The sequence below is a fragment of the Trichechus manatus genome, unplaced genomic scaffold (genome assembly GCF_000243295.1).
Source record: "Trichechus manatus latirostris isolate Lorelei unplaced genomic scaffold, TriManLat1.0 scaffold00180, whole genome shotgun sequence".
In the NCBI taxonomy this organism is placed as follows: domain Eukaryota; kingdom Metazoa; phylum Chordata; class Mammalia; order Sirenia; family Trichechidae; genus Trichechus; species Trichechus manatus.
The window spans coordinates 5,144,995-5,169,487 of record NW_004444116.1 but is presented as its reverse complement, the minus strand read 5'-3'; the positions used below and the strand labels follow the sequence as shown (position 1 = coordinate 5,169,487).

General features: G+C 45.2%; 2 protein-coding genes and 1 pseudogene across 4 annotated transcripts in view; 2 read left to right on the top strand and 1 right to left on the bottom strand.

The window, feature by feature from the left end:
* Positions 1-5,636, top strand: part of LOC101348470 (60S ribosomal protein L7-like) — a 7,205-nt pseudogene extending 1,569 nt beyond the window's left edge.
* An 11,731-nt stretch (positions 5,637-17,367) lies between these two features.
* ZFP57 (ZFP57 zinc finger protein) lies at positions 17,368-20,799 on the top strand. The gene is given in 4 exon segments (XM_004391277.1): positions 17,368-17,487; positions 18,016-18,142; positions 18,583-18,696; positions 19,517-20,799. Coding segments are annotated over 4 exon segments (1,644 nt in total).
* A 941-nt stretch (positions 20,800-21,740) lies between these two features.
* MOG (myelin oligodendrocyte glycoprotein) overlaps positions 21,741-24,493 on the bottom strand; it is an 11,370-nt gene continuing 8,617 nt past the window's right edge. Inside the window, exons 5-8 of one of the 3 annotated variants that reach the window (XM_004387104.1) lie at positions 24,437-24,457; positions 22,532-22,648; positions 22,241-22,261; positions 21,741-21,754 (exon numbers count right to left, since the gene is read on the bottom strand). In XM_004387104.1, the coding sequence (XP_004387161.1) occupies positions 21,741-21,754; positions 22,241-22,261; positions 22,532-22,648; positions 24,437-24,457 (173 nt within the window). Of the gene's footprint in view, positions 21,755-22,118; positions 22,262-22,531; positions 22,649-24,436; positions 24,458-24,493 lie in introns of those variants that run through there. The other 2 variants (XM_004387105.1, XM_012558665.2) reach the window with 2 other exon arrangements.

Genomic DNA, 24,493 nt, shown 5'->3' with positions numbered 1-24,493 from the left:
GATGGAGCAGGAGAAAGATGGGGTGCAGAACTCAAACTCTAGTAAGAAGACTAGACTTAATGGTCTGACTGAGACTGGAGGAACCCCGGAAAGCAGGACCCCTGAATTCTCTATCAGCCCAGAACTAGAACAATTTCTGAGGCTACCTCTTCAGACAAAGATTGGAGTGGACTGTGTGACATGAAATGATACTTGTGAAGAGTGTGTTTCTTAGCTCAAGTAGATACATGAGACTAAATGGGCAGCTTCTGCCTGGAGGTGAGACGAGAAGGCAGAGAGGGTTAGGAGCCGGTTGAGTGGACATGGGAAATCAGGGGTGGAAAAGAGGAATATGCTGTCACAGTATAGGGAGAGCAATTAAGGTCACATAACAATGTACGTATAAATTTTTGTATAAGAGACTAACTTGAAATGTAAACTTTCACTTAAACTACAACAATAAACAAAAAAAAAGTGTAAATGATTGCGAAGCCTATCCAGTCCCTTCTACGCATGCCCCACTCTGCCACCATTGTGAAGCGCCCTTAAAGACTAATGTTCATTTGAACTTGATTTCAATTAAATAAAATATTTTGTTTGAAGATCAGGGAAGAGTGGTGTACTTAAATATTGAGGAGGCAGCCTTTCATAGATGCGCTTAGTGGTTTCTGATTTCATAAGCAATTGCAGAGAGCAGCTAAATAGTATGTGAGTACTGGCATTTCCAAATATTTTAGTAACTTAGACACAAGCAGCAAAGTTGGCGGCTGTGTACAAAAGCAATGTAGTTGCACACCGTTAGGGTTTTCCATTTGAAAATACTTTTACAAATATAAGAACTTATATGAAAGACAATTAACAAGCTATCCAAATGGATTGATAAATTAAGAAAATCAGGAAATTTACTGGAGGAGCACACCCAGTTGATATTACTTCCCTTAGAAAATTCTTCCATGTTAATGTAGCAGTGATTCCTAGGAGTTAAGATACAAGAAAAAAATAAATCTCTGACAGAAAGAATTTCCTTCACATGGCTTCTTATTTTTTCTGTGAAACAGATGGAGAGATCAACTGTTTAGAGGCGGAGGAAAAAACACGTCTTGGTTAGCAGGTTCCAAATGCACTAGGGACTATGGCTTTTAATTTAAAAATAAAGTTGAAAAGTTTGATGAGATTTGAAATACATTAACATCATGGTCAAAGTTTCTTGTTTACAAGCCTTTTTGTTGTTGTTGTTGTTAGGTGCCATTGAGTAGGTTTCAACTCATAGTGACCCTATGCACAACAGAACAAAACACTGCCCCTGGTACTGCACCATCCTCAAAATCATTGCTATGTTTGAGCCCATTGTTGCAGCCACTGTGTCAATCCATCTCATTAGAAACCTCCTTTGGGTAAGTATGGAAAAAAAAAAGGGAAAATAGAAAGTATCTTGAACTAGACCTCACAGGAGATTGGAGCCAAGGTAGTAAGTACTCCTGCCAACTCTTGTCGCTGCATCTTTCTTTGTATCTGCTCATTCTTTCTTTCTGCTCACTGCCTTTCTCCATCTCTTTCTTCTCATGGTAGAAGATGACTGCTTCTCTCACTTCCTCATAAGCTTATGCTATCAACTATCCTTTCTGTTTCCTCTATATCTAGCTGTTCCTTCTCAACTGGACTATTCCTACTGACCTACAAATATGCTTGAGTCTCTCCCATCTGAATAAACTACCATGCTATTTATTTGCATTCCTTCAAAACTAAGTCTCTTATTAGCAATTGTCTATGCCACAGTACACAATACTGGGGAAGCCAGCACAATGTGACCAAGGCAAGGTCATGGAAGCTTCATAGACACATTCAAACTCCCTGAGTGACCAAATTACTCGGCTGAGTGCTGGGGATCATGGTCTTGGGGGACATCTAGCTCAACTGGCATAACATAGTTTGTAAAGAAAGTGGTCTACATCCTACTTTAGTGAGTAGTGTCTGGGGTCTTAAAAGCCTATGAGCGGCCATCTAAGATACTCCACTGGTCCTACCCCATCTGGAGCAAGGGAGAATCAAGTAAACAAAAGACATAAGGGAAAGATTAGTCCAAAGGACTAATGGACCACAACTACCAGAGCTTCCACCAGACTGAGTCCGACACAACTAGATGATGCCCTGCTACCACCACCTACTGCTCTGACAGGGATCACAATAGACGGTCCTGGATAGAGCTGGAGAAAAATGTAGAACAAAATTCAAACTCACAAGAAAAGACCAGACTTATTGGTCTGGTGGAGACTGGAGAAACCCTGAAAGTATAGCCCCTGGACACCCTTTTAACTCAGTACTGAAGTTATTCCTGAGGTTCACCGTTCAGCCAAAGATTAGACAGGCCCATAAAACAAAATGAGACTAAATGGGCACACCAACCCAGGGGCAAAGATGAGAAGGTAGGAGGGGACAGGAAAGCTGGCAGTGGGAAACCTAAGGTCGAGAAGGGGAGAGTGTTGACATGTCATGGGGTTGGTAACCAATGTCACAAAACAATATGTGTATTAATTGTTTAATGAGAAACTAATTTTCTCTGTAAACTTCATCTAAAGCACAATAAAAAAATAAAGTTGTCTATACCAGCTGCTTCTTCATGGCTTGAATACCCATCAATCCACCAAATCCCCTTTTGCTTAGCCACCAAAGACCTCTGTTAAAATCCAATGGTACAGTTAAGGATGCAATGGGAAAAGGAGAAGGTGTCAACAACCTGATGGGCATTTGCGGCAAAGGCAACATGATGAGGGATCAACATTTCAAGGGTAGAATTCCAGTCCACCGAAAACAAGTGGGCGGGGAAGATCAATAGTTCTGAGGTACTGGGGATCAGGCAGGGAAGCAGTGGAACCCATTTAAGGAACAGGGATAGGATACCGAAGGAACAAAATAAGTGCTTGGTCATTGGATTTTGGATGTAAGAACAGAATAGGAATGGGAGAAATGCTGACAAACAAGGCTGTAGAACTACTGAATTGGATGTCACTGAGGACGGGACCAATCTTAGGTTTAACTGAAGCAACATTTGAGAGTTAAGAGAGCCCAAATTAGATACAGTAGAGATCATCATGTTACAGGGGCAGGCGACAAAGAAGATAACTATTGTAGTCCTCATACTGAATCAGAGATAAGACTTAGAGCTCACTAAAGCCTGCCTGATACTATCTTTAACCATGAAAATTGAAGTGCTTGGAAAATTGAGCCTCAGGATGAAAGGCGTACAACATTGGTTAGTTGTTTTAAATAGATCTACTAATTATAAAGTCTTATTATTGGATTAGCACCAAAAATTAGAATAAGGCTAAATAAGGGTTCATTTTATTCCTCAAGAGGGAAGCCAGAAAGCAGGCCAGCAATGACCTGACAGCATAGGCTTTCTAAAACTAACTTGCTAACTACTGTCAATTCAAATAATAAATAAACTGCATCTCATTTATCATTATATCAAATATTTTTGTTGCTAGCCCCATAGCAAAAAGGAAAAAGGTAGTGGTGTAGAAGGAGAAAGTAAAACTTCTTAAACGTATGTCATGTGTCAAATACTATTTATCTCATTTAACCATCAACACAACTTGATAACCTGGAAATTAATATATCCTGACTTAGTTGAGAATAAACTTTCTAAAGTCTCCTATATTGACAGAGTATTCTACTGAGGGGAATAAGAAATTTATCCAGCTCTTTTCTGGCTGGAACTGTGGAGGGTGTCGAAGAAAAAAAAAAAAGGTTCCTCTAGACACATTCAAACACCTTGAGGGAAGGAGTTGCTGGAGCTGACAGCTGGGGACAATAGTCTCGGGGGACATCTAGGTCAACTGGAATAACGTAGTTCATCTTGCTTTGGTGAGTAGTGTCTCAAGTCTTAAAAGCTTGAGATTAGCCATCTAAGACACATATATTGTTCCCATCCAGTCCAAAGCAAAGGACAATGAAGAAAACCAAAGACACAGGAAAATATTAGCCCAAAGGACTAAAGGACCACATGAAGCAGAGCCTCCACCAGCCCAGAAGAACTAGATGGTGCCCGACTACCACCACCATTTGCTCTGACAGGGACTACAACAGAGAATCCTGGAAAGAGCAGGAAAAAAATGTAGAAGAAAATTCAAATTCACACACACACACAAAATGCCAGACTTACTGGTCTGACAGAGACTGGAGGAACCCCTGAGACTACGGCCACTGAACACTCTGCTAGCTCAGAATCGAAGCCACTCCCAAAGCCCACTTTTCAGACAAAGATTGGACAGGCCTATAAAACAAACAATAATACATGTGAGGAACGTGCTTCTTAGTTCACCCAAATATCCGAGACCAAATGGGCAACTCCTGCCCAAAAACAAGGCAAGAAGACAGGAAAGGACAGGAAAACTGGAAGAATGGACACAGGGAACCCAAAGTGGAAAGGGGGAGAGTGCTGTTACATTGCGAGGATTGCAGCCAATGTCACAAAACAATTTGTGTATAAATTTTTGAGTGAGAAACTAAATGCGCTGTAAACTTTCACCTAAAGCCCAAAAAAATTGTATATATATGTATATATAAAGGTTACTTCTTTGCCAGAGCCCTTAAGAGAAAACAAAGGAATTTCACAGAACTGAAGATCAAGCACCTAAGAAGTTCACTCAAAAGATGCTTTGAAAGGTGAGGAGGAAGCTTATCTGTGAAAAAGCTAAGCACTATTACAAGGAATATAGGCAGATGTACAGAACAGAGATTCAAATGGCTAGAATGGCAAGAAAAGCTGGCAACTTTTATGTACCTATGGAAACCAAATTGGTATTTGTTAGCAGAATCAAAGGTATCAATAGTGTGAGCCTAAAGGTCCTAAAGGTGTTGCAGTTTCTTCATCTTTGTCAAATCTTCAGTGGTACCTCTGTTAAGCTCAGCAAGGCTTCGACTGACATGCTGAGAATTATGGAACCATAGAGTGCATGGAGTACTTGAACTTGAAGTTAGTGAATGAAATGATCTACAACGTGGTTATGGCAAAATCAAGAAGCAAATTATCCTGACAGATAGCACTTTGATTGAATGATCCCTTGGTAAATATGGCATCATCTGCATGGAGGACCTGATTTATGAGATCTATACTGTTGGAAAAGGAGCCCTGGTGGCATAGTGTTTAAGAGCTCAACCGCTAACCAAAAGCTTGGTAGTTCAAATCCACCAGTTGCTCCTTGGAAACCCTATGGGGCAGTTCTACTCTTTCCTGTAGGGTTGCTCTGAGTCGGAACAACTGTACGGCAACGGGGTTTAAACTGTTGAAAAACACTTCCAGGAAGCAAGCAACTTCCTATGGCCCTTTAAATTATCTTAAAACATGAATGAAGAATGGAGTCCCTGAGTGGCATAATGGTTAACCACTGAACTACTAACCAAAAGGTTGGTGGTTCACACTCCCCCAGAAGTGCCTTGGAAGTAAGGCCTGGCAATCTTTGTCTAACAGGTAACAGCCTTGAAAACCCTATGAAATAATTCTACTCTACTTACATGGAGTTACCATAAGTTGGAATCAACTCAATGACAACTAACAACAACAATGAATGAAGAGAGAGACCACCCATTTTGTACAAAGTGGAGATGCTGGCAACAAGAAAGACTAGGTCAACAGGCTTATTAGAAGGATGAACTAAGGTGTCTACCATGATTATTTTTATAATCTGCTTAGTTAATAAAATAGTAACTGCTTTCAAATTGAAACATATTGTTGTATTGGTGATTTTTGTTAGCCTGCCCCTCTCCTTCACTTAACTATTACGGCAAGTCTCAATGTCTGATAAAATTAAGCCAAATCAACAACCTATTGCATGCAAATCTAAGGTCCAGTTTGTATCTTGTGAAAAATTGTTTATTAAAGGTTTTTCTCTACAAAAGAAAAGAAATCTTAATTTTGGGCCTTTGAATTGTGCTAAAATGGGCCTGTTCTATTTAAGAAAGCCTACTTCACAGGAATTTGTGCATTATTTGTAGATAAGGTAATAAAAGTCCAACTTACAAATTAAAAAAAAATAAGACATTCAGCCAATGGATTTCTTAAATTTTATTTTACTTTATGTACATAAATTTGTGGGTCTGTAAGTGTGGAATTTTGTCTTTTTTTGCTTGCCCAGTGTCCCTTTTTCTGGTAAGTAAAATCTCACCCTCCTCTTCTTAGAGTACTGCTTTTTTTTCCCCACAAGTTCCATCCAATCTTAGATCTCATCCTCTTGGCCACAGTGATTGGAAGCAGTGTAGCCAGTAATTGGCTATAGGGTTGACACACAACCCAAGTATAACCCAAAAGACACATAACCCAAGTATAACCCAAAAGGATGTTGGCTCAGAATTCTTCCCTGTTTCAGCAAGAGGGACAAGACCATTTAAAAAAATTTTATTATGTTTTTTCTTCCTTACCATTGTTGGTGGTGGTTGCCATCTAGTCAATTCTGACTCATGGTGACCCTATGAACTTTCAGAAGAAGATTGCCAGGCCTGCCTTCTGAGGTACCTCTGGGTGGGTTCCATCCTCTAGCCTTTTAGTTAATAGTCGAGTGCTCATTTGTGCTACCCAGGGACTAGAACAAAAGCATTTTTTATAAAAGTTACAGAGACCCATTAGGTCCCCCGCTTTGGTCCTCGGGACTTAGTGAGCAATGTACTCAACCAAGTGGTCATTATCCTTATAATCTAGAACTGTGTAAATACGACAAGAGAATCTAGGTGTTTGTGCCAGAATTAAGTTTGAATCACTTATACCTCCTTTTGGTTGGGCTGCCATTGGTACACTAGGGGAGTGTACCAATCAGGCCAGCCTGGGTTTGCCATTAGGAGAAAGAAAGAAACACTATGTCCAGGAATTTCCAAAGTAAGTCTATATGACCCCTCACCTATTTCGTACTGACCATAACTCACAAAGTGACCAAGAGAAGCAGTAGCATTCAGTGACTAAACTGCCTTACGAAAGTATGTGAACTGGGGGGAGATAAAAGAAGAAGGGTAAGAAATCTTTTTTTTTTTTTCAGTTGATTTTTTGAGGCCCTTTCATTCTGTAAATGATGGTAGGAAGCATGGAATGTCTATTGATACCTTGACTAGAAGTCTATTGTTGAGTGTCTTTGCAGTATAAGACACACTATTATCAGACTGAAAATGGTCTGAAAGCCAAAAACATGACAAATTCATTTCATGGTGCTGCTGGAGCAGGCTAATTGGACTAGATCACTGTACCATAGAAAGATCTCAACAGTGGCGAGACATCACTGAGAGCCCTGCAAGAGGGTCCAAGGTCCAATGTAATCAACCTGCCAGGAGAGGGCATAGACAATGCCCCTTGCAATGTGGCCTTCCTCATTGCAAGACAAAGGGGTCAACTTTTGGCAGGAGTCATAAGTCTAAATCAGAAACAGAGTCCTTTACTTTGTTCCCAGTATATGATGGTGAACGTCTTACTATGTCTGGTATGATGATGGGTTTGGGCAGCAATAGGGGCAATCTGGGCAGAACAGGTTCTATCAGCAGTTTGATTCTAGTCAGTCTCATCACAGAACAGGCCCTTACTGCAGACATCTACACGAGTGACTTAGAGGGTTTGGTTAGCAGCCATGATTTGTTTCCACTTTTCATAGCCCTAAAGAGAAATGTTTAGTAAGTCTATAGTTTTTCAAGTAGCAGGTCAAACAGCTAGACCATGGCAACAGCCCATCAGTCAGTAAAAATAAAGCAAGGTTCAACAAGGGGCGGATTGGCCAGAGCTATATACTCAGCTACATACTCAGAGGAGAGTGGCCTTAAGTTCTGCCCACTGAGCAGAGTGACAACATCCATTTTTGGTTCTGCGTAACTGGTACTGAGGTTGAACAGCACAGTATCCAGGGACATCATTAGGTTTCAAGTTAGCTGAATCATAGTGAACCAGGCCCAGGTATTTAAGGGAAGCACTGTGAATTGAGAGCCCCATTGAGCCAGTAGCTTTGCTTTAGGTGGCAGAGTGGGGGATAAAATTTTCCCCAAAGCAATAGCTGCCCTTTTCCATATAAAGCTGAGATGCCCCTTAGGGCCAAGCCAACTCCATCCTTGAATATATCATTTCCATTTGACAAGCAAGGCTTGTTGTGTCCTTCCCACCTTCTTAGAAGTTGAGTCCAGATTGACCTACCCCAACTGTGAGTATCAAGTCAGAGTGTCATAAGGCCTCCATGGATCAGGTGTTCAGTTTTGACCAGAGCCCAGTAGCAAGCTAATAGCTGCTTTAAAAAGTTATGTATCCAGTAGCAGTGACAGGAAAGTGACAAGTCCAAAACCCTAAGGGATGTCACTGAGTAGAGGCTGCCTCCCTTTGCCAGAGTCTGCTATCAGCAAAATCCTCAGTCTCAGAACTGTGTAGCTAAAAGGATTTATTAGGGTTGTGGGGCTCTCAAGGTAAAAAGCTTGGCACAGCTTGCTGTATTGCTTCCAACACAACCCGTTGATTTGGGCCCCACTCAAAGGATGCTAATTTAAAGGTTGGCTGATAAAAAGGACCAAGTTGGATGCCCAAGTAAGGCGTATATTGTTTCCAATACCCAAAATGTCCGTGAGATACTAGGCCTCCATTTTGGTGGATGTCTTAGTTACTTAGTCCTTCCATAAAAAAAAAAAAAAAAAAACACAAGTGAGTGGCTTTAATAAAGAGAAATTTATTTTCTCAAAGTCCAGGAGGCTAGAAGTCTGAGGTCCTCCTTTGTCTATTTCAGCTTCTGTTAGCCAGCAATCCTTGGTGTTTCTGGGCTTGTAGACGCATCTGCCATGTGTGTCTATTTTCATATGGCATCTTCCCCTGGTGTGTGTCTTTGTGTCTCCTCTTCTCTTTTCATAACACAGGAGTGATTAGGGTTAGGATCCACATACTCTGATATGACCTCTGTCATATTCAGGACCTCTGGATAATGCAAGAGGGTTCCCTGAAGTGAGTCAGTCCCCTTCTGTTCCTATCTGTGACAGAGATGATTCAGGCACATCAATGATGGTTAGCAGTTTATTAACTGGTACTCTTACAAGACGAATAGCAATGGTGCTAATGGCAAGGCACACTACAGTCTGGGACTGTGCAATTAACTCACCGGGAGATTGTTCCACATGAGCATGAGTCTCAATTTGGCGTCTGACTTGCCCCCTTTCTTATCCCTAGGTTTTGCCCAGCTGTTATTTTCAATTATTCTGCTTTAAGCCAATCTTGTAAGGCTAAACATTATTTTAATCCTGTATAGAAGTTACATCTGCTGTGCCCTGGGAAGATCCCCCTGCTGTTACCATGGGAAACTGTTCTTAAACTACCTCTTCTGTAAAGTCCCTCTGCTTGTCACCAGGGCAACCCGTTCTTTTCTAAGTAGCTTGCAGTTTCAATGTTATATCTCCTTTTTGTATATCTAGAGAACATGTAGTGGAGTGGCTTTTCCAAATGCTTAGTGGCCACGTTTCCACCCCTTATTAGCAGCCACTGTGTGTCCCTAAGGATATGACACCCTCATTAACATACCAAAATAAAACTACTTCCAAAAAGGATCACATCCACAGGTACAAGGGCCAGGAATTCAACACATATTTTGCGGGACACAATTCAATCCATAACACCTTCTATTCCTAGTTTGTTCAGTATTTTTGTCCTGAAAGGATGTTAGATTTTATCAAATGCTTTTTCTGTGTCTATTGATGAGTGTGGGTTTGGAAATTTAATTTTAGAGTCAACCTCTGAGAACATGGACATGTGCCTCCCACCTGAGGAATGGGGAAAGTGGCACTCAGTCAAGAGGACTCTGCACAAAGATGGAGACAAGGAGAACTGTAGAAACACGAGATCCTTGGCTAAGCATCATTTCTCCTTACCCCAGTAAAGTGGGGAGTTTCTGGAGAGTTATTTTTCTCTCAGGGATGTAAGACATTGCCTCCTCTTTCTGCACAGGCTAGTACTAAGGACAACTGTCTTCTGTTTCAGCAAGGAAGTTACGTTTAGACCTATCACTGCCATTGATGGTAAAAGGAGTTGGTGAATTTTGTTTTGTTTTGTTTTCTAGAGGAAAGGCCACAGTATGTATAGTCCTTTGCCTCCACTACTTAGGAGACTAGAGAAGAAACCAAAGGCAAGACCAGCATCTGCTGAGCTACTGCAGACATCAAATATGGTCCTATCACATCTCCACATTCCTTCTGATGATGAGTCCCCTCCTGTCAGCCATCTGGACACTCTCCTCATGCTTTTACTCAAGGAGTAACAGAGAATACAAGTTTTCAGGTTCAACCTCAACGAAGTCTAGGTAGCAAAGTAATTCTGCTGGGGGAAAAAACAGTGGTATAATGTGTTTAAACAGCAAATGGAAACTTTTTTAAAAAATTTCCCTGATTGTGTTCTCTTTTTCTGTTAGTTTAGAGAGCCAGACATCTTCTATTTATGATCAAATGATGCCAGAACACTAATTTTCATCTCTTCATCATTGTAACTTTTGCTCATATCAGGATTTACCTATCTGCCTGTGTCTCTCTCTCTGGGTACTGTCCATAACAAACTACATGCCTCTGCCCAACTTCTTTCAGCCTTATTTTGGAGCATGCCTCCCATACTTCATAAAATAAATTTGTTTCCTCTCTCCAGGACCTGAGATGTAGAGTGAGACCAAGGCGGGGATAGCCCTGGCCTGGGAAGGGGAGGAGATACTGGCAGCCCCACAGCTGGCACCACAGCCAGGCAGCCTCTGCCCACCCTGGGCCCACCAAAGTGCCACAGGCATGGTCCTGAGAAGTCCTACACCTGCCATGACTGTGGCAAGAGCTTCACCTGCTGCTCCCACCTCATCAAGCACCAGCAGATGCACACGGGAGAGATCCCTCAGCAGTGGACAGTGTGGCAAGTGCTCCCAGCACGGTCCCAGCTGAGCCCAACATCTGGCAGTCCACCCTGGGGAACACCTACCACTGCTCGACATGAAGCAAGCACTTTAAGAAGACGTCTGACTTGGCTTGTCGCCAGCACAGCCACACAGAAGAGCGGCCCCACACCTGCTTGCAGTGTGGCGAAGACTTTGCTCAGCGTGCAAACCTCACACCGCACCATGGGACACACGCAGTGGAAGAGGTTACAGTTGCTGCAACTGCAGCAAGACCATTGTCTGACGTTGCAACCTGAACCACCACCAAAAGAGCCACGCGTGTGAGTTACCCTTCAATGTGGCGTCTGTAGCAAGGGCTTCATCCACCACTCGGGTCCAGTGAACCACGGGGACTGTGGCAAGAGCTTTGGGTCTACCCTTGCATCAGCATGTCCATACAGACAAGGAGCCTCACACCTGCTCAACATGCAACAAGCACTCAAACATGCAGGGGCTGTGGCAAGAGTTCCCACTAGAGCCCAGACCTCATCATGCACAGCATTGCTCACCTGTAGGAGGAGTCCTGGCAGTCACTTTAGGCTCAAGGGGGCAGCAAGTGGTGACCCTGCCAACGGTGGGGCTGTGCAGGGGGCAAGGAGGGTCTCAGAAGCCTGGGAGGGATTGGATAATAAGGTGTTGAGGGGAAGGAAAAACCAGGTGGACTCAAATATCTTGGCATCCTATCTCCTTGAGTTACTTCACCCTTTATTCTACCAGCAATTTGAAAGGGAGCTAGTTCACTCTGTTCCCTTGGCTGTCACTTTTCATATCAAAAGGGGGAGGCAGGGGTATTGTCCACCACTTCATTCTCATTAGGATGTCTTCCCCCAGAAAAGGGAGTATAAAGAATAATCTTACCGAAGGGGTTTGGGCTGCCCAGCAAGTGCCTTCCTCTTCAAGTGCGTCTATCCCTGGGGGTCCCACGTACTAGGATATCTCTCAGACACTCTCTCACTAAGCTTTCTAACTTTCCAGTCAAGCTTCATATCAGTAAGTGTGGTGGTTAATCTGCAGCTTCAGTATGAGAGAGAATGCAATACCTCAGAGAGTCATTACTGAAGGAGCCATGAGTTGGAATTGACTTGACAGCAACTAACAACAACAACAAAGCAGAAGTAGAGCAAATTCAGCGTATTTCCCTCCCATACACCCCTTTTTGCAGGTAGAAAACAGATTATTTAAGTGGTATGTCTTTAGCGAGTGTCTGTTGTGAGACTCAGTCCACCCCGGGCCCCTGCATTTTCTTCTGGGTTCAGTGGTCCCCAAGAGAACCCAGAAATGGATATTAACAGCTCTGGGAGACAAGGACCCATGTACTTTCTCCTCCTTCCTGTGGCTCCATGCCTCCCCCAGCTCATACTTTCTCTGCCAGAGGGTCAGGGCTGGTCTTTGATGATCATCGTATCATGTCACCCTGTGGACTTTTGTGAAGTGCTGAGCCTCTGTTTTGTCACCTGTAGAGAAAGACATCAGTTGCTGGTGCCCCCTCAGGGTGGCGTGGAGATAGCATTAGCTAAGAGAAGCAACATCACTGAGTAGAAGAAGGGTACCAGGGAGAGTGCTATCTCAGGTATCTCAGATGTTCAGAAATCTCACCGGGCCCTGAGCTCTAGCATCCCCAGAGTTTGCACAGCCTGCTGGGAGAGGCAGTTCAGCCCCATTCCCAACCAAGTTTACCTACACCTGGCTTAGAGTTTGATGGCTTGTTTTCATGTGGATCTGAAGTTGGTGGTAATCAACATGACTGCTTCAATGTCATGCCTCATGTGCTTCCCACTACCTTCTTCATCCATCAAACTGGTTCCCTCACCCTGACCTTGCCTGAGCCTCTCGAGCCCACAGACATGGATTGCCTGCCTGCAAGGGGCACAGCCCTGTGTCAAGTGCCTTGGGAACAGTAGGAGATATAAAGCCTGGCACCTGCTGGCCATCCAGGACTTTACAGTGGAGCTGAGACATCAGCGTAGTGATGTGAAATCGGAGGATCTGGTTTCCGGTCCTGGTGCAGTACCATGTGATCTCTGTCAAGGCTCAACATCTGGGGCCCACTTTCCTCACCTGTAAAGACAGTGATAAAGCCCACCTCACAGGGTGTTTGTGAGGATTTAACTGAGGCTATGTTTACAAAAAGGAGCCCAGGTGGCGCGATGGTTAAAGCACTGGGCTGCTAACCGAAAGGTCGGCAGTTTGAACCCACCAGCCACTCCATGGGAAAAAGATGTGGGAGTCTGCTTCCCTAAACATTACAGCCTTGGAAGCCCTATGGGGCATTTCTACTCTGTCTTTTAGGGTTTCTATGAGTAGGAATTGACTCGAAGGCAATGGGTTTGGTTTCGTTTTGTTATGATTACAAAAGCATTTTGTAAATTGTAAAACCCCATGTGTCTTAGTCTAGTGCTGCTATAACAGAAATACCACAAGTGGATAGCTTCAACAAACAGAAATGTATTCTCCCATAGTCTAGTAAACTAGAAGTCCAAATTCAGGGCGTCAGCTGCAGGGGAAGGCTTTCGCTGTCGGCTCTGGATGAAGGTCCTTATCATTAATCCTCCCTTGGTCAAGGAGCTTCTCTACACAGGAAGCCAGGGTCCAAAAGACGCGTTCTGCTCCTGGTGCTGCTTTCTTGGTGGTATGAGGTCCCCCTGCCTCTCTGTTTGCATCTCTTTTATATCTCAAAAGAGATTGGCTTAAGACACTATCTAATCTTGTAGATCTCATCAATATAACTGCTGCTAATCCATCTCATCAACATCATAGAAACAGATTTTACAATACATAGGAAAATCACATAAAATGGTGGACAATCACACAATACTGGGACTCATGGCCCAGCTAAGTTGACAGATATTTTGGGGGGACACAATTCAATGCATGACACCATGCCACTGTAAAATATAAAAAACTATTATAATACAAAGTGGAATACGGTAAATGCTAATTAATTGGAAAGAACAATGCTGTGATTTCAGTTGGGCTGATTTAAAAAAAAAAAAAAAGGAGTCCCTGGGTGGCGCAATTGGTTCAGTGCCAGACTACTAACCAATAGGTAGGCAGTTCTACCCACTCAGAGTTGCCTCAGAAGAAAGGCCTGGTAATCTGCTTCCAAAAGATCACAGCCTTGAAAATCCTATGGAGAAGTTCTAGTCTGCGCGCATGGAGTCGCCATGAGATGAAATCGACTTGATGGCCAACCGGTTTGTTTTGTTTTGTAGATATATCTATATCTACATAGACATCACTGAGAAGGGGAAACTTAAATTGGATTCTAGTCAGCGCCGAGGACTAGCAGGATTTTACCTGGCCATTGTCCTCTCTGCCGCTCTGTCTGTATCTGTGTCACTTAAGTCTCCTGTGTATTCTCCCCCATTGCCTTTGCTTGTCTAAGATGCTGTGTGCCTCCACGCCTCTTTAGGGGGAGTGGTCTGCGAAGGGCTCATTTTTCTCTTTTGGGCTCTAGGTGATGAGTTGGCAGTTGTGTGCGTTTTAATCAGAAGCAATCTTTTTTTCTAGAGTATAAGAAGATTGGGAATAAGGAAAAATCGTAGCTCTAGGTTGGCCCAGCGGCTATCAAGTGGTAGGAGGAGTGAGCAGGTGGAGGTATGACGGGGCTCTCCTAGCTTTAAAATTCTTCTGAAGATGCCACCTCTTGAACCTGGCTGGCCCCAGGCTTAGCTGGATCCCTGGGCCGGGTACAGCGAGCCTGTGCACTGGAAGGGGGCGGAAGCTCGGGTGAGGGAGAGCAGGGGCGGGGCCAAGGCGGGGCTGCGGGCGCATCCAGCCCGCGTATTGGAGAACCCGCGCGGGGCTGAACAGTGAGCGCGGCTGCCCCCAGACCCTGGGCCCCTGCGCCCCTGCGCCCCTGCGGCCGGATCGTCGCACGTCGGTAAGTATCACTGCCCAGAGTCGCGCCAGCGGTGGTCTAGGTTGATGGAGGGTGTTTATCCCGTCCTCCTCCGTTCCGCCCTAGACAGACGAGGGAGACACTGAGCCCCTAATCTTGGAGCAGCTTCCAAAACCTGCGGTCACTCGGGGAGACCTGGGTTAGTGTGGAGGGTGGCTCGATGCGCTGTCGGCTCCGGTCACGCTGGGGACTCGGCGCCGAGAGGGGCTCCTGGTACATGTAGAGAAATTCGGGGGCTCAGATACGAAAGTCAGGGACAGGCTGGCATCGGGCACTGCGGACCCAGCCAAGGGGCCTACAATTTCTGAGCGCACACTCCTCATTCAGTGGGTGTTAATAAACGCCTGCTGTGGGTCACGAAGAGGTGAGCGAAAACATCTTGGCTCCTGCCCACGGGGAGCTTCCAGGCTGAGATGCAGACCTGGGCTCTCAGTGACAAACCAGGCGCCAAGGTCCAGAGCGCCCGCAGTCTGGGCGGCAGGGTCAGGGCGGTGGCTGGAAAGGGTCCTTGAAGGCTTGGGGGCCGAGGGAGAGGCCTGTTTGGCTTGGCTTGAGGGGTAGAAAACTGGTGGGACTGGAGCACTGGGTAGGCGGCGGCGAGGGAGGCTGAAGATTGCGGCCGTCTTCAGAAATACTGTGGGAAGCCATTGAAGGGTTTTGAGCTGGAGAGAGATTGGTGGACTTGGAACTGGTAGATGGCGACACATCCCTGGGATTTACAATCTGGAAGGGTGGAGATGGACCCTAGTACCAGATAAGCCCCTTTTCGTCTTCAGCCGCGTATTGGCCAAAAGTCAGATGAGTCATTCCTAGCCTCCTTCCAGCCCCAGCCGGTTGGGCTATGGGGCCCCCTGGAAGAAGAAAATGCCGAGGGCAAGCGGCAGCTGCCAGAGATTCCGTCCCTACAGTCACACCCCTCCCTTTCCCAAACCGAGGGCCATTTTAGAATCCGGACCAAGGACCTTTTCCTACTACCCTCAGAGAATACGATTTTGAGCACTAACGACAGCAGTGATTTGAGAACAGAAGCTAAGGGATATTGAGGATATTATATTGAGGCTGTTTTAAAGTGTTAATATTAGTGTGAGGAGCCTTGGCGGCGCAAAACGGTTTGGAGCTTGGCTGCTAACATAAAGGTTAGCGGTTCGAACCCATTCAACATCTTTGCAAGAGAAAGACCCAGCGATTTGCTTCCTTAAAGATTACAGCCAAGAAAACCCTATGGGCTGTTCTACTCTTATCACACAGGGTCACTGTGACTGATAACAACTTTTAGTACCACCAGCTAGAGAGTGAGAGAATAATGCTAGCCCCACACACCTCACAGAATGGTTCTGAGTAGTCTTGAAGAAAAGAAGGGAAGGCAGGGAGAGAGGGAGGAAGAAAGGAAGGAAGTTTAGATCCTAGGAATGCAGCTTTCATGACAACTTCTTTTTTGGTCACCCAGTTAACTCCATCAAATGCCGTTTTCCTTGCTAGTAATAAAAAAAGAAAGAAATTCAACAGGTTTTTAGTCTTTAATCTTTTCATTCTGTCTCAAAAAGACATGGGGTGTGTGGCTGCCAGAAGGAAGAGGAGGCAGTTCAGCCATGTTGGTGACAGTTCAGCCATGTTTGCACCTCAGCAGGAACTCCCCGAGGGAGGGCAGGGAACCCTGGTGCCAAACTCATTGTGAGCCCTGAATAAAATAAGTGATTGCTGTTGGGTTGTTATCACAATTATTCTTTGCAAAGATGTAAATATTAGAAATCCAGTCACAGAATCATTTATTTTTTCATCCTAGAAAGGATCTTAAAGAGTGTTTCCTTTATTCTCACTTTTCTAATGAAACCGAATCAGAGATAATGAAGAGACAGGCTGGTTTGTGACAAACCAGGGCTGGTTACCCCCAGGCACCCGCTTTCTTTCCAGAATACAGCACCGCTGCTCTGGACAGCACTTTGGGACAGTGGAAATCATGTCTTCAGCAATACTGGGTCTGAGTTTGAACACTCACTCTCCTGTGGACCAAGAGTATCCTCGAACAAGTTACTTAGTGTCTTTGCACTTTAGGTTCTTTAAAATGGGGCCAGTAATTGTTACCTCACAGAGCCTTGCTGAGAGTATCCAATGGCACACAGCATGGCTTTAATAACTTTTGGTGTTCTCTGATCAAATGAGGAAACTTGTTTCTCACCCTTCCTCTTGCTGATACGTTTTGTTTCTCTCTGACCTCAGGTTCTTAGAGGTAGGCACCAGCCAGTGGCTAGAAGCAGGGGTAAGCAGAAGGCAGATACCTTCCTAGCCCCAACCTGGCATTGCTGGACAATGGCAGCTGAGCCAAGGGTAACCAGGACCCTGAACTCTATGGCCCAGGCTTTGAGGCAACCAAAGGTATTCTCAACTGTGAAAGAGGAGAATTTGGACATTGAAACAGAAAAAGAAGACAGCCCCTTGGAGCAGGTATATTGGCCACAGGAAGCCACGCCAACTCCTGAGGCCTTTTCATGGCCTCCTCATTTGCTCAGTTACTGGGAGGTGGAGAGTCCCAGGAAGGGGTCCAGTCAGGAATGGACAAAGCTAGAAGGAGACACCATGGAAGAAGACATGTTGGACCAGTTGAGGCCAATGGAACCTGTACAGAAGCAGCTCCCTCAGCTGGGCAATGTGGCAGCAGCCCTGCAGGAAGCCATGAAGAGAGAGTGCTGGTGGATGGCATGGGTGAAGGTGAGGAGAGCAACCAGAGAGAGGGCGGGACCAGTTACTGGACTCCAGGAGCTCTTTCATCCTTCTCCCTGCTTGCAGGTCAAATGGAATCTGAGACTGTTCCAGATGAAAGGACACCCAGGGAAAGGAGCTGCAAGGCCTTTCTCAGCCCCTCACCCCCACCCCAGTACAATCCTGGCATCCTTTGTGGAGTCTGAAATTCATCAGAGTGGCAGCCTTTTCTCCTTTGCTTTGCTTTCCTATTTATCTTCAGTATATCCCCTTTTCTCCCCACATCTTTCTTCCCTCCTCTTTATCTTGCCTTTCCTTCCTTATCTCTGAAGTTTCTGGCTTTGTACCTGTCCTTTCATATTTCTCTCTTAGGTCTTAACCTCAGAGTTGCTGGCTTAGTGTCTGTCTTTTCATGTTTCTTTCTTCCTTCCATGGTTTGATTTTTCTCTTAGGTTTTAGTTCTCTGAACCTTGAGACTGGATGTCTGTCTGTGTATACATTTCTCCCCAACTCCTTGAGTCTCTGCTGCTATTCCAGAAGCCAGTCACCTTTGATGATGTGACAGTGAACTTCACCCAGGAAGAGTGGAAATGTCTAGATGCCACTCAGAGGTCCCTCCATCAGGATGTTATGTTGGAGACCTTCAAGAACCTGGCATCTGTAGGTGAGAGACTGGGGTTCCCTCAGCAAGCCCCTTGTCCCAGGATCCACCTGGGACATCTGTTTTCCCTGGGCAGGTAGATCAGCTTATCATGAGATTCACTGACCCCTGGTTCTAAACCTTCCACATGTGGAAGGTCTGGATCATTAAGCTTAGGGGTACAAGGAGAAGAAATGAAAGCCTGAGTGAAAGCAAAGATAACACTTGTAACATGATGGCAGTGTTCTCAGAATATGCAAATTTGCCTTGAAGCTATTTATCTAACCAATATTTACTGAGTTCCTGTGTGCCAGGCACTTTGCTGGGATCTGGCCTTTTGAATATCTCTTTTCCAGATTGTGGTTCTTAAACCAAGGACAGAGAAGATAGCTTATTGCCCCCATCACGTGTGAAGGGATCAAGCCTGGACGAACTCAACTCTTTCTCTTGTTCCCATTCCCCAGCCAGAATCTTTCTGCCTAAATCAGATCTGATCACCAAGGCTGAGCAAGCAGAGGAAGAGTGGAAAGCAGATTACCATCCCTCAAATGGAGACTACCCCCCTTTAGGTAAGAGTTGTGAAGGAGAGAGGGAGATGAAAGGGGCCCAAGGCATACCCTGGAAGGATGGAGGGCTGACTGAAAGGATCAGCACTCTCTATATCCTCTCCTAGCCCACACCTTTCCAGCCTGGTCAGACTTGGAGCTGGCAGAGACCTGAGATCATCAGCTCTGGTCCCTTGACTTCAAGAAGATTAATATTTCAGCCATTCAGGACAAGTGAATGTCTTCAGTTTCTAGGAATTGGGAGTCTACATGTCAGTTGCTTCTGTCAGTGATACCCCTTTGATTAAAAAGTTCTTTCTGAAGAAAGAGAAGCAAGGGAGATAAGCTCAATACTGGGCTGGAGTAGGGGAGACTTGTTGCTGAGAGTAGAGTAAGAAGTTGAAATTTCAGGCCAGGCTGACCACACTTTGCAGTTTGCCAGGACTGTCCTGATATATACCTCTCACTCCAGCTTAATTATTAATGGCACTGCTTTCACTCTCCAGTGTTCCAGTTTGGATGATATGTTGTATGGTCACTTATGGGTCTCTGTGAAATCTGTAGAATGTGGGTGATGTCAAAAATAAGAGGGAATGAATTTCAAGAAATGTGGTTGTAGGTTAAGATTTTGATCTCTCATGACATTGTTGAAAGATTCCAGTAAAATTTTTATTTGATTTTAATTTAAAAACCCCAAACTGTATTCTTATTTCTAGCCTATGAGTTCCAAAGAAGAGGGTGAATGTTTTGGATGAGAGAGGGAGAGTAGAAACAGGGGAAGTAGTTTGGACAGAATGGAGGGTTTGTGTTGGGGTTCTCCTGGTGAATCTTGTGTTATTCTTCATCACTACAGGAGGCAAGAAGGAGTATGAGGAACTTCAAGAGCAAAGTCAGAATTTGAGAGATGAGGGGACTGGTGATGACAAGGTCTCCCCTGCTGGGGGATGGGCAGGCCAGAGCCCACCCTCTGCTCCAGCCAGGTCCATGGCTGGGACCCCAGTGTTCCCAGCATCCCAGGCTGGGTCATCGTTTTGCTGCAACACCTGTGGCAAGTGTTTCAACAAGAGCTCCCACCTCCATAGCCACCAATTTGTTCACAACCCCAAGTGGACTTATACCTGCAGCCAGTGCGGGAAATCATTTAGGAGCCCCAGGACCCTCAGCTACCACAAGCGCATGCATCTTGGGGAAAAGCCCTTCCGTTGCTCCACCTGTGACAAGACCTACTGTGACCCATCTGGACTTAGTCGTCACCGCCGTGTCCATCTGGGTTACCGGCCCCATCCATGCCCACTCTGTGGGAAGGCCTTCCGGGACCAATCTGAGCTCAAACGCCACCAGAAGACTCACGAAGGCCAGGAGCCAGTGGCAGGGAAGCAAGGAGGTATTGTGAGGATTCCAGGCCCCACAGCTGGATTCCAGGCACCCGTCATTAGGAACCAAGCACCAGTGGCCAGGATCCAAGAGTCCACATTTAGAACCGAGGGCCTTGTGGCCCAGACTCAACCATCTAGTGTTAGGAGCCAGACATCCATGACCAGGAACCAGGTGATCTTTGTAAGAACTCAGGCACCAATCGTTACAACCCAAGGGCTTGTGCCTAGGATCTGGGCACCCAACACTAGAGACCCCTGCTTGGACACCAGGTCCAGCCCTCGCCCAGCAAGGCCCACAAGATGTAAGGTCTTCTCTTGCCCCCATTGTCCCTTCACTTTTAGCAAGAAAGCCTATCTCTTTAGCCACCAGAAGGCCCACCTCACAGAGCTGCAAAACCGCTGCTTCCGTTGTGGCAAATCCTTCAGCTCATTCTCTGGGCTGGTCAGACACCAGCAGACCCACTGGAAGCAGAAGATCTACCGTTGCCCTATCTGCGACCTCTGTTTTGGGGAGAAGGAGGGCCTTGTGGGCCACTGGAGGAGCCGCAATGGCGAGGGGCGACGCCTGGGAAGCCCCCATAAATGCTGGGTCGTCCTGGGCCAGTGGCTCGGCTTCTTTTGGGCTGCCTCCCCTATGGCTGGGAAGGGTGGGAAGCACAGAGGAAGTGGATCTTCTCCTAGGATCCCTACCCCCAGGAGAGGGGAGATAAGGGAGAAGGCATGCAAAGGAAACAATGCAAAGGAGGGTCTTGGAACATAAATAAATCTCCTTTCTGACTGAGGTCTTTCTTTGTGTTTGATTTTCCTGAGGACTGACTTCCAGGGTAAGGAGGTTGTGGTGGAGGAAAAGATAATGAAGGAAATACAGAAAGGAAAAGAGAAAAGTGGCACAGGGAAACTTGTATTATTATTAATTAGCACCTAGCCTGTTTCTTTGTGTTTGATAGACCATCAACTAGTCATCCTTGAATAAACCAGTGGATACTCTGACAGGTATGAAGATGGGAGAAGAAGGATGAGAGGAGGGAAAGAGTCTGAAGGACCCATGGAACATGTGGAAGTGGAAGGGAAACATTCTAAAGCAGATATGTTGCCAGGTTCTCTTCCCTTGCAACTCCAGTTCCTTGGTAGGCTGCTGAGACGAGATGGAGCTCTGGCCAGTATTCTGTGGGTTTCTCCACATGTCCTCACTCTGCAGCTCACTCAGCTCCCTCTTTGATGTTTTGGACTTTTCCTGTTCCTCCTCTTCTACCTTCCACACCTCTCAGCTCTGCCCAGTCAGGACTGTAGTCTCTGAAGAAACAACCACCATTTGCAAAGCTGGTGTGCTGTAATTTACGTCAAGGAAGTTCCTGGTCTCCAGTTCTTGGCAGAGGCTCTTCTGTCTGGGTTACTCTCCAGCACAGGATTTTTCCAGTGAAGGGAAATGCACCAGCATGGCCACAGCCAGAGGGCTTCCAGGTGGAAGACTGGAGAGAGGCAGGGAAAGATGCTGGCAGCAAGAATGAGGAAAGGAAGGAAGGAGCTGGGAAAAGGAAAAGGTAGATGACAAAAGAAGGAAAATCAATCCTATTTGGAATTCAGAGTACTTCTGGAAGGGCATATTGGAATGTCCCATAGCAAGGAGGCCTGTGAGGATGAAACACCCCAAGGACAAATTCCTGCAACAGCCAAGCTCTTCCTCCTAGGCTGTGACATCACTCAGAAGGGGTTTCCTAGAAGAAGGAAGAGAAAATAACTTGGAAAAATCTATGCCTTTGGCTTGTTTAAAAAATTTTGTTATTGTGGTAAGAATATATGTAACTAAACTATGTCAGTAGTTTTTAATTATGAAATTATTGAACTAGGGAAGAGGAAATTTGGCTGGAATCTTGTGTATGTGGTTGGGCAGCTGCTGTGACTGGGAATGGGAAAGGAGGCAGCTGATAGAAACTGGGATTCCTGCTGAGGAGCTCTGAAGGTGGAGCAAACCAGGCAGCAGGTGGGAATGCCCCCAGCTTCCTTCCCTGCCACCCTAACCCGAGTCTCTGACAGCTGACTCCTTGGCTTCTACCTTACAGGAGGGGGTCCTGCCTCCACCTATGTTCTCCAACCCCTCCTCTCCTGTCCTCTGGGATTTTGACCCCTCAGTAGAATAGCCCTCCTTGTTGCTTCTGTCTCCCTTTCCTGGTTTTTTCTCAGATTATAAGAAGACAACTTACTTAGCTCTGCAAGGAAGTGCCCTGAAAACAGAGAAAACAAGTAGGTGACTGGTGGAAGATGACTAGCTCCCTCTCCCACATCCTCCCTGTGGAGATCCACATGAACCATCCTTCCCTTTCCACTAAGATCTCAGTAAGTGGTTCTCTTCATGGTATTTCTGAGGGGCCGGGGGTTGAGTGTGGACAGAGGAGTTAGGAAATCCCAGCACCCAGAATCTTGAGCCCTTATTCCACCCTTTTTGTTTCCCATTCAGGGCTGACTTGGTCCTGTTTCCTGCACCGCCACTCCACCTGCTAGTCTTCGATGTAGCCAGTTGTAGCAGATGATCAAGGCAACCAGGGGTCCAAGAATCGGCACAGTTACAAACAGGGCGATCTTCCAGGCAGGTACTCTCAGAAAGTGAGGATCTGGAGTGTTCACGGCAGAATAGGATTAGTGCTCTCCCTGACGCCCCACCAACCCTTCTCCATTTATTAGGTATCTTAACCTGGGGTCCAAGAATACCAAAAGAATCTGTGAATAGAATCCAGGGAGTCCACGAACTTAAATAAGAAAAGCACTATGTTTTCACTAACCTCTGATTGAATTTAGCGTTTTCTTTCATTACAAATGTAGTCAACAAACCACAGTATCAGCAGTACTTGAGAATTTCTCATCAACAGAAAACATATTTTTATATCCCGTTAGAGTTGTTACAGAAATCTCAAATTTTCTTTATATTAATATTCTGAAATTATAATAGTTCTTAGACCTGCTGCTACAATTTGTTACTTAATGCGTTATTTTGTTATTTAAATAAACATTTACATCATTATACCATAATTTGAGTATATTTTGACAATTATATTTTAATACAATGAATTTCCTCATAATGCTATGTGTTACATCGTATATGTGCATTATTCTGGCTTCACTACATTGCTGAAGGGAGTTAAGATTTCTACTGTTAGACTCCTACAAAACAAAGATCCTATTCCTCCTCTCTGGATGTGCAAAAACTGTGTGTGTGTGTGTGTGTGTGTGTGTAAGGCCTGCACACTGGTCTGATGTCATAAACTAGAATGTGCTAGGTGTTGGGGGAGCAGAGTAGGGTTGTCTACTGTCTTAGGAGGGCTGGTCAGAGCAGGGACCATCTGTGCTCTGTTGTTGGGTGCCATTGAGTCGATTCTTACTCATAGTGACCCCATATGACAGAGTAGAACTGCCCCATAGGGTTTTCTAGGCTGTAATCTTTATGGAAGCAGATCGCCAGGTCTTTCTTCTGTGGAGTGGCTGGATAGGTTCAAACCATCAACCTTTTGGTTAGCAGCCAAACGCTTCACCTTTTTGCCACAAGGCTGTTTATTGTTCTCTGCCTAATGAAATCTTATACTTTCTGCAGCATTCATTCATTCATTTGTTCAACAAATATCTAGGTGTCCTTCTGTTGCAGGCATTGTCCTTAGGCACTGGACAATCTGCAGTGAATAAAAAAGGACAGAAACCATATATCCTTGGAGGGCTAGAATTCTAGTGTGGCTAGATGGCCTCACTCTTCCTCCAAGAAGCCTTCCTTGATTAGCCTAGGAAGCCTAACTTTATTACTCTATTTCTTCTGTACTCATGAAATCTCACTCCGCCATGAGTACAGTAAATGATATATGTATTCACTTCGTACTCCAGTTCATGTATATGTATCCCTTCCCCAGCCAGACACCAAGTTCAAGTGCAAAGGGTCTATTTGTTTCCCTTTTGTAGTTACCTGAAAAGAGAAGTAATGTGCATAAAGTGCTTGCAGTTCCTACAAAGTGAGTTAACATACATAAAGCAGTTAGACTAGTGCCTGGCACACAAAAGTGTTATATAGGTATTTGGAATAATTTTATCAGTCCTAGATACAAATGATTTACAAAGAAAGAAAAAGAGAGGGAAGGAAGGAGGGGACCAGCCTGGAGCCAGGTGTCCTTGTTCCCCCAGGCAACTGGTTGTTGTTGTTATGGTGACCCCATGTGTGCAGAGTAGAACCGCACTCCATAGGGTTTTTCAAGGCTGTAGCCTTTCAGAAACAGATTGCCAGGCCTGTCTTCCAAGGTGCCTCTGGGTGGGTTCCAACCTCCAACTTTTTGGCTAGTAGTTGAGTGCTTAACCGTTTGCGCCACACAGCCTGAGTGAAACACCAAGCTGGTCAGAGATGGCCACGATATGCCAGCACTTACCAAAAGTCCGGTGGAGATTCTCTGAAAGGAAAAATGGGAATGCATTTAGTAGGACAC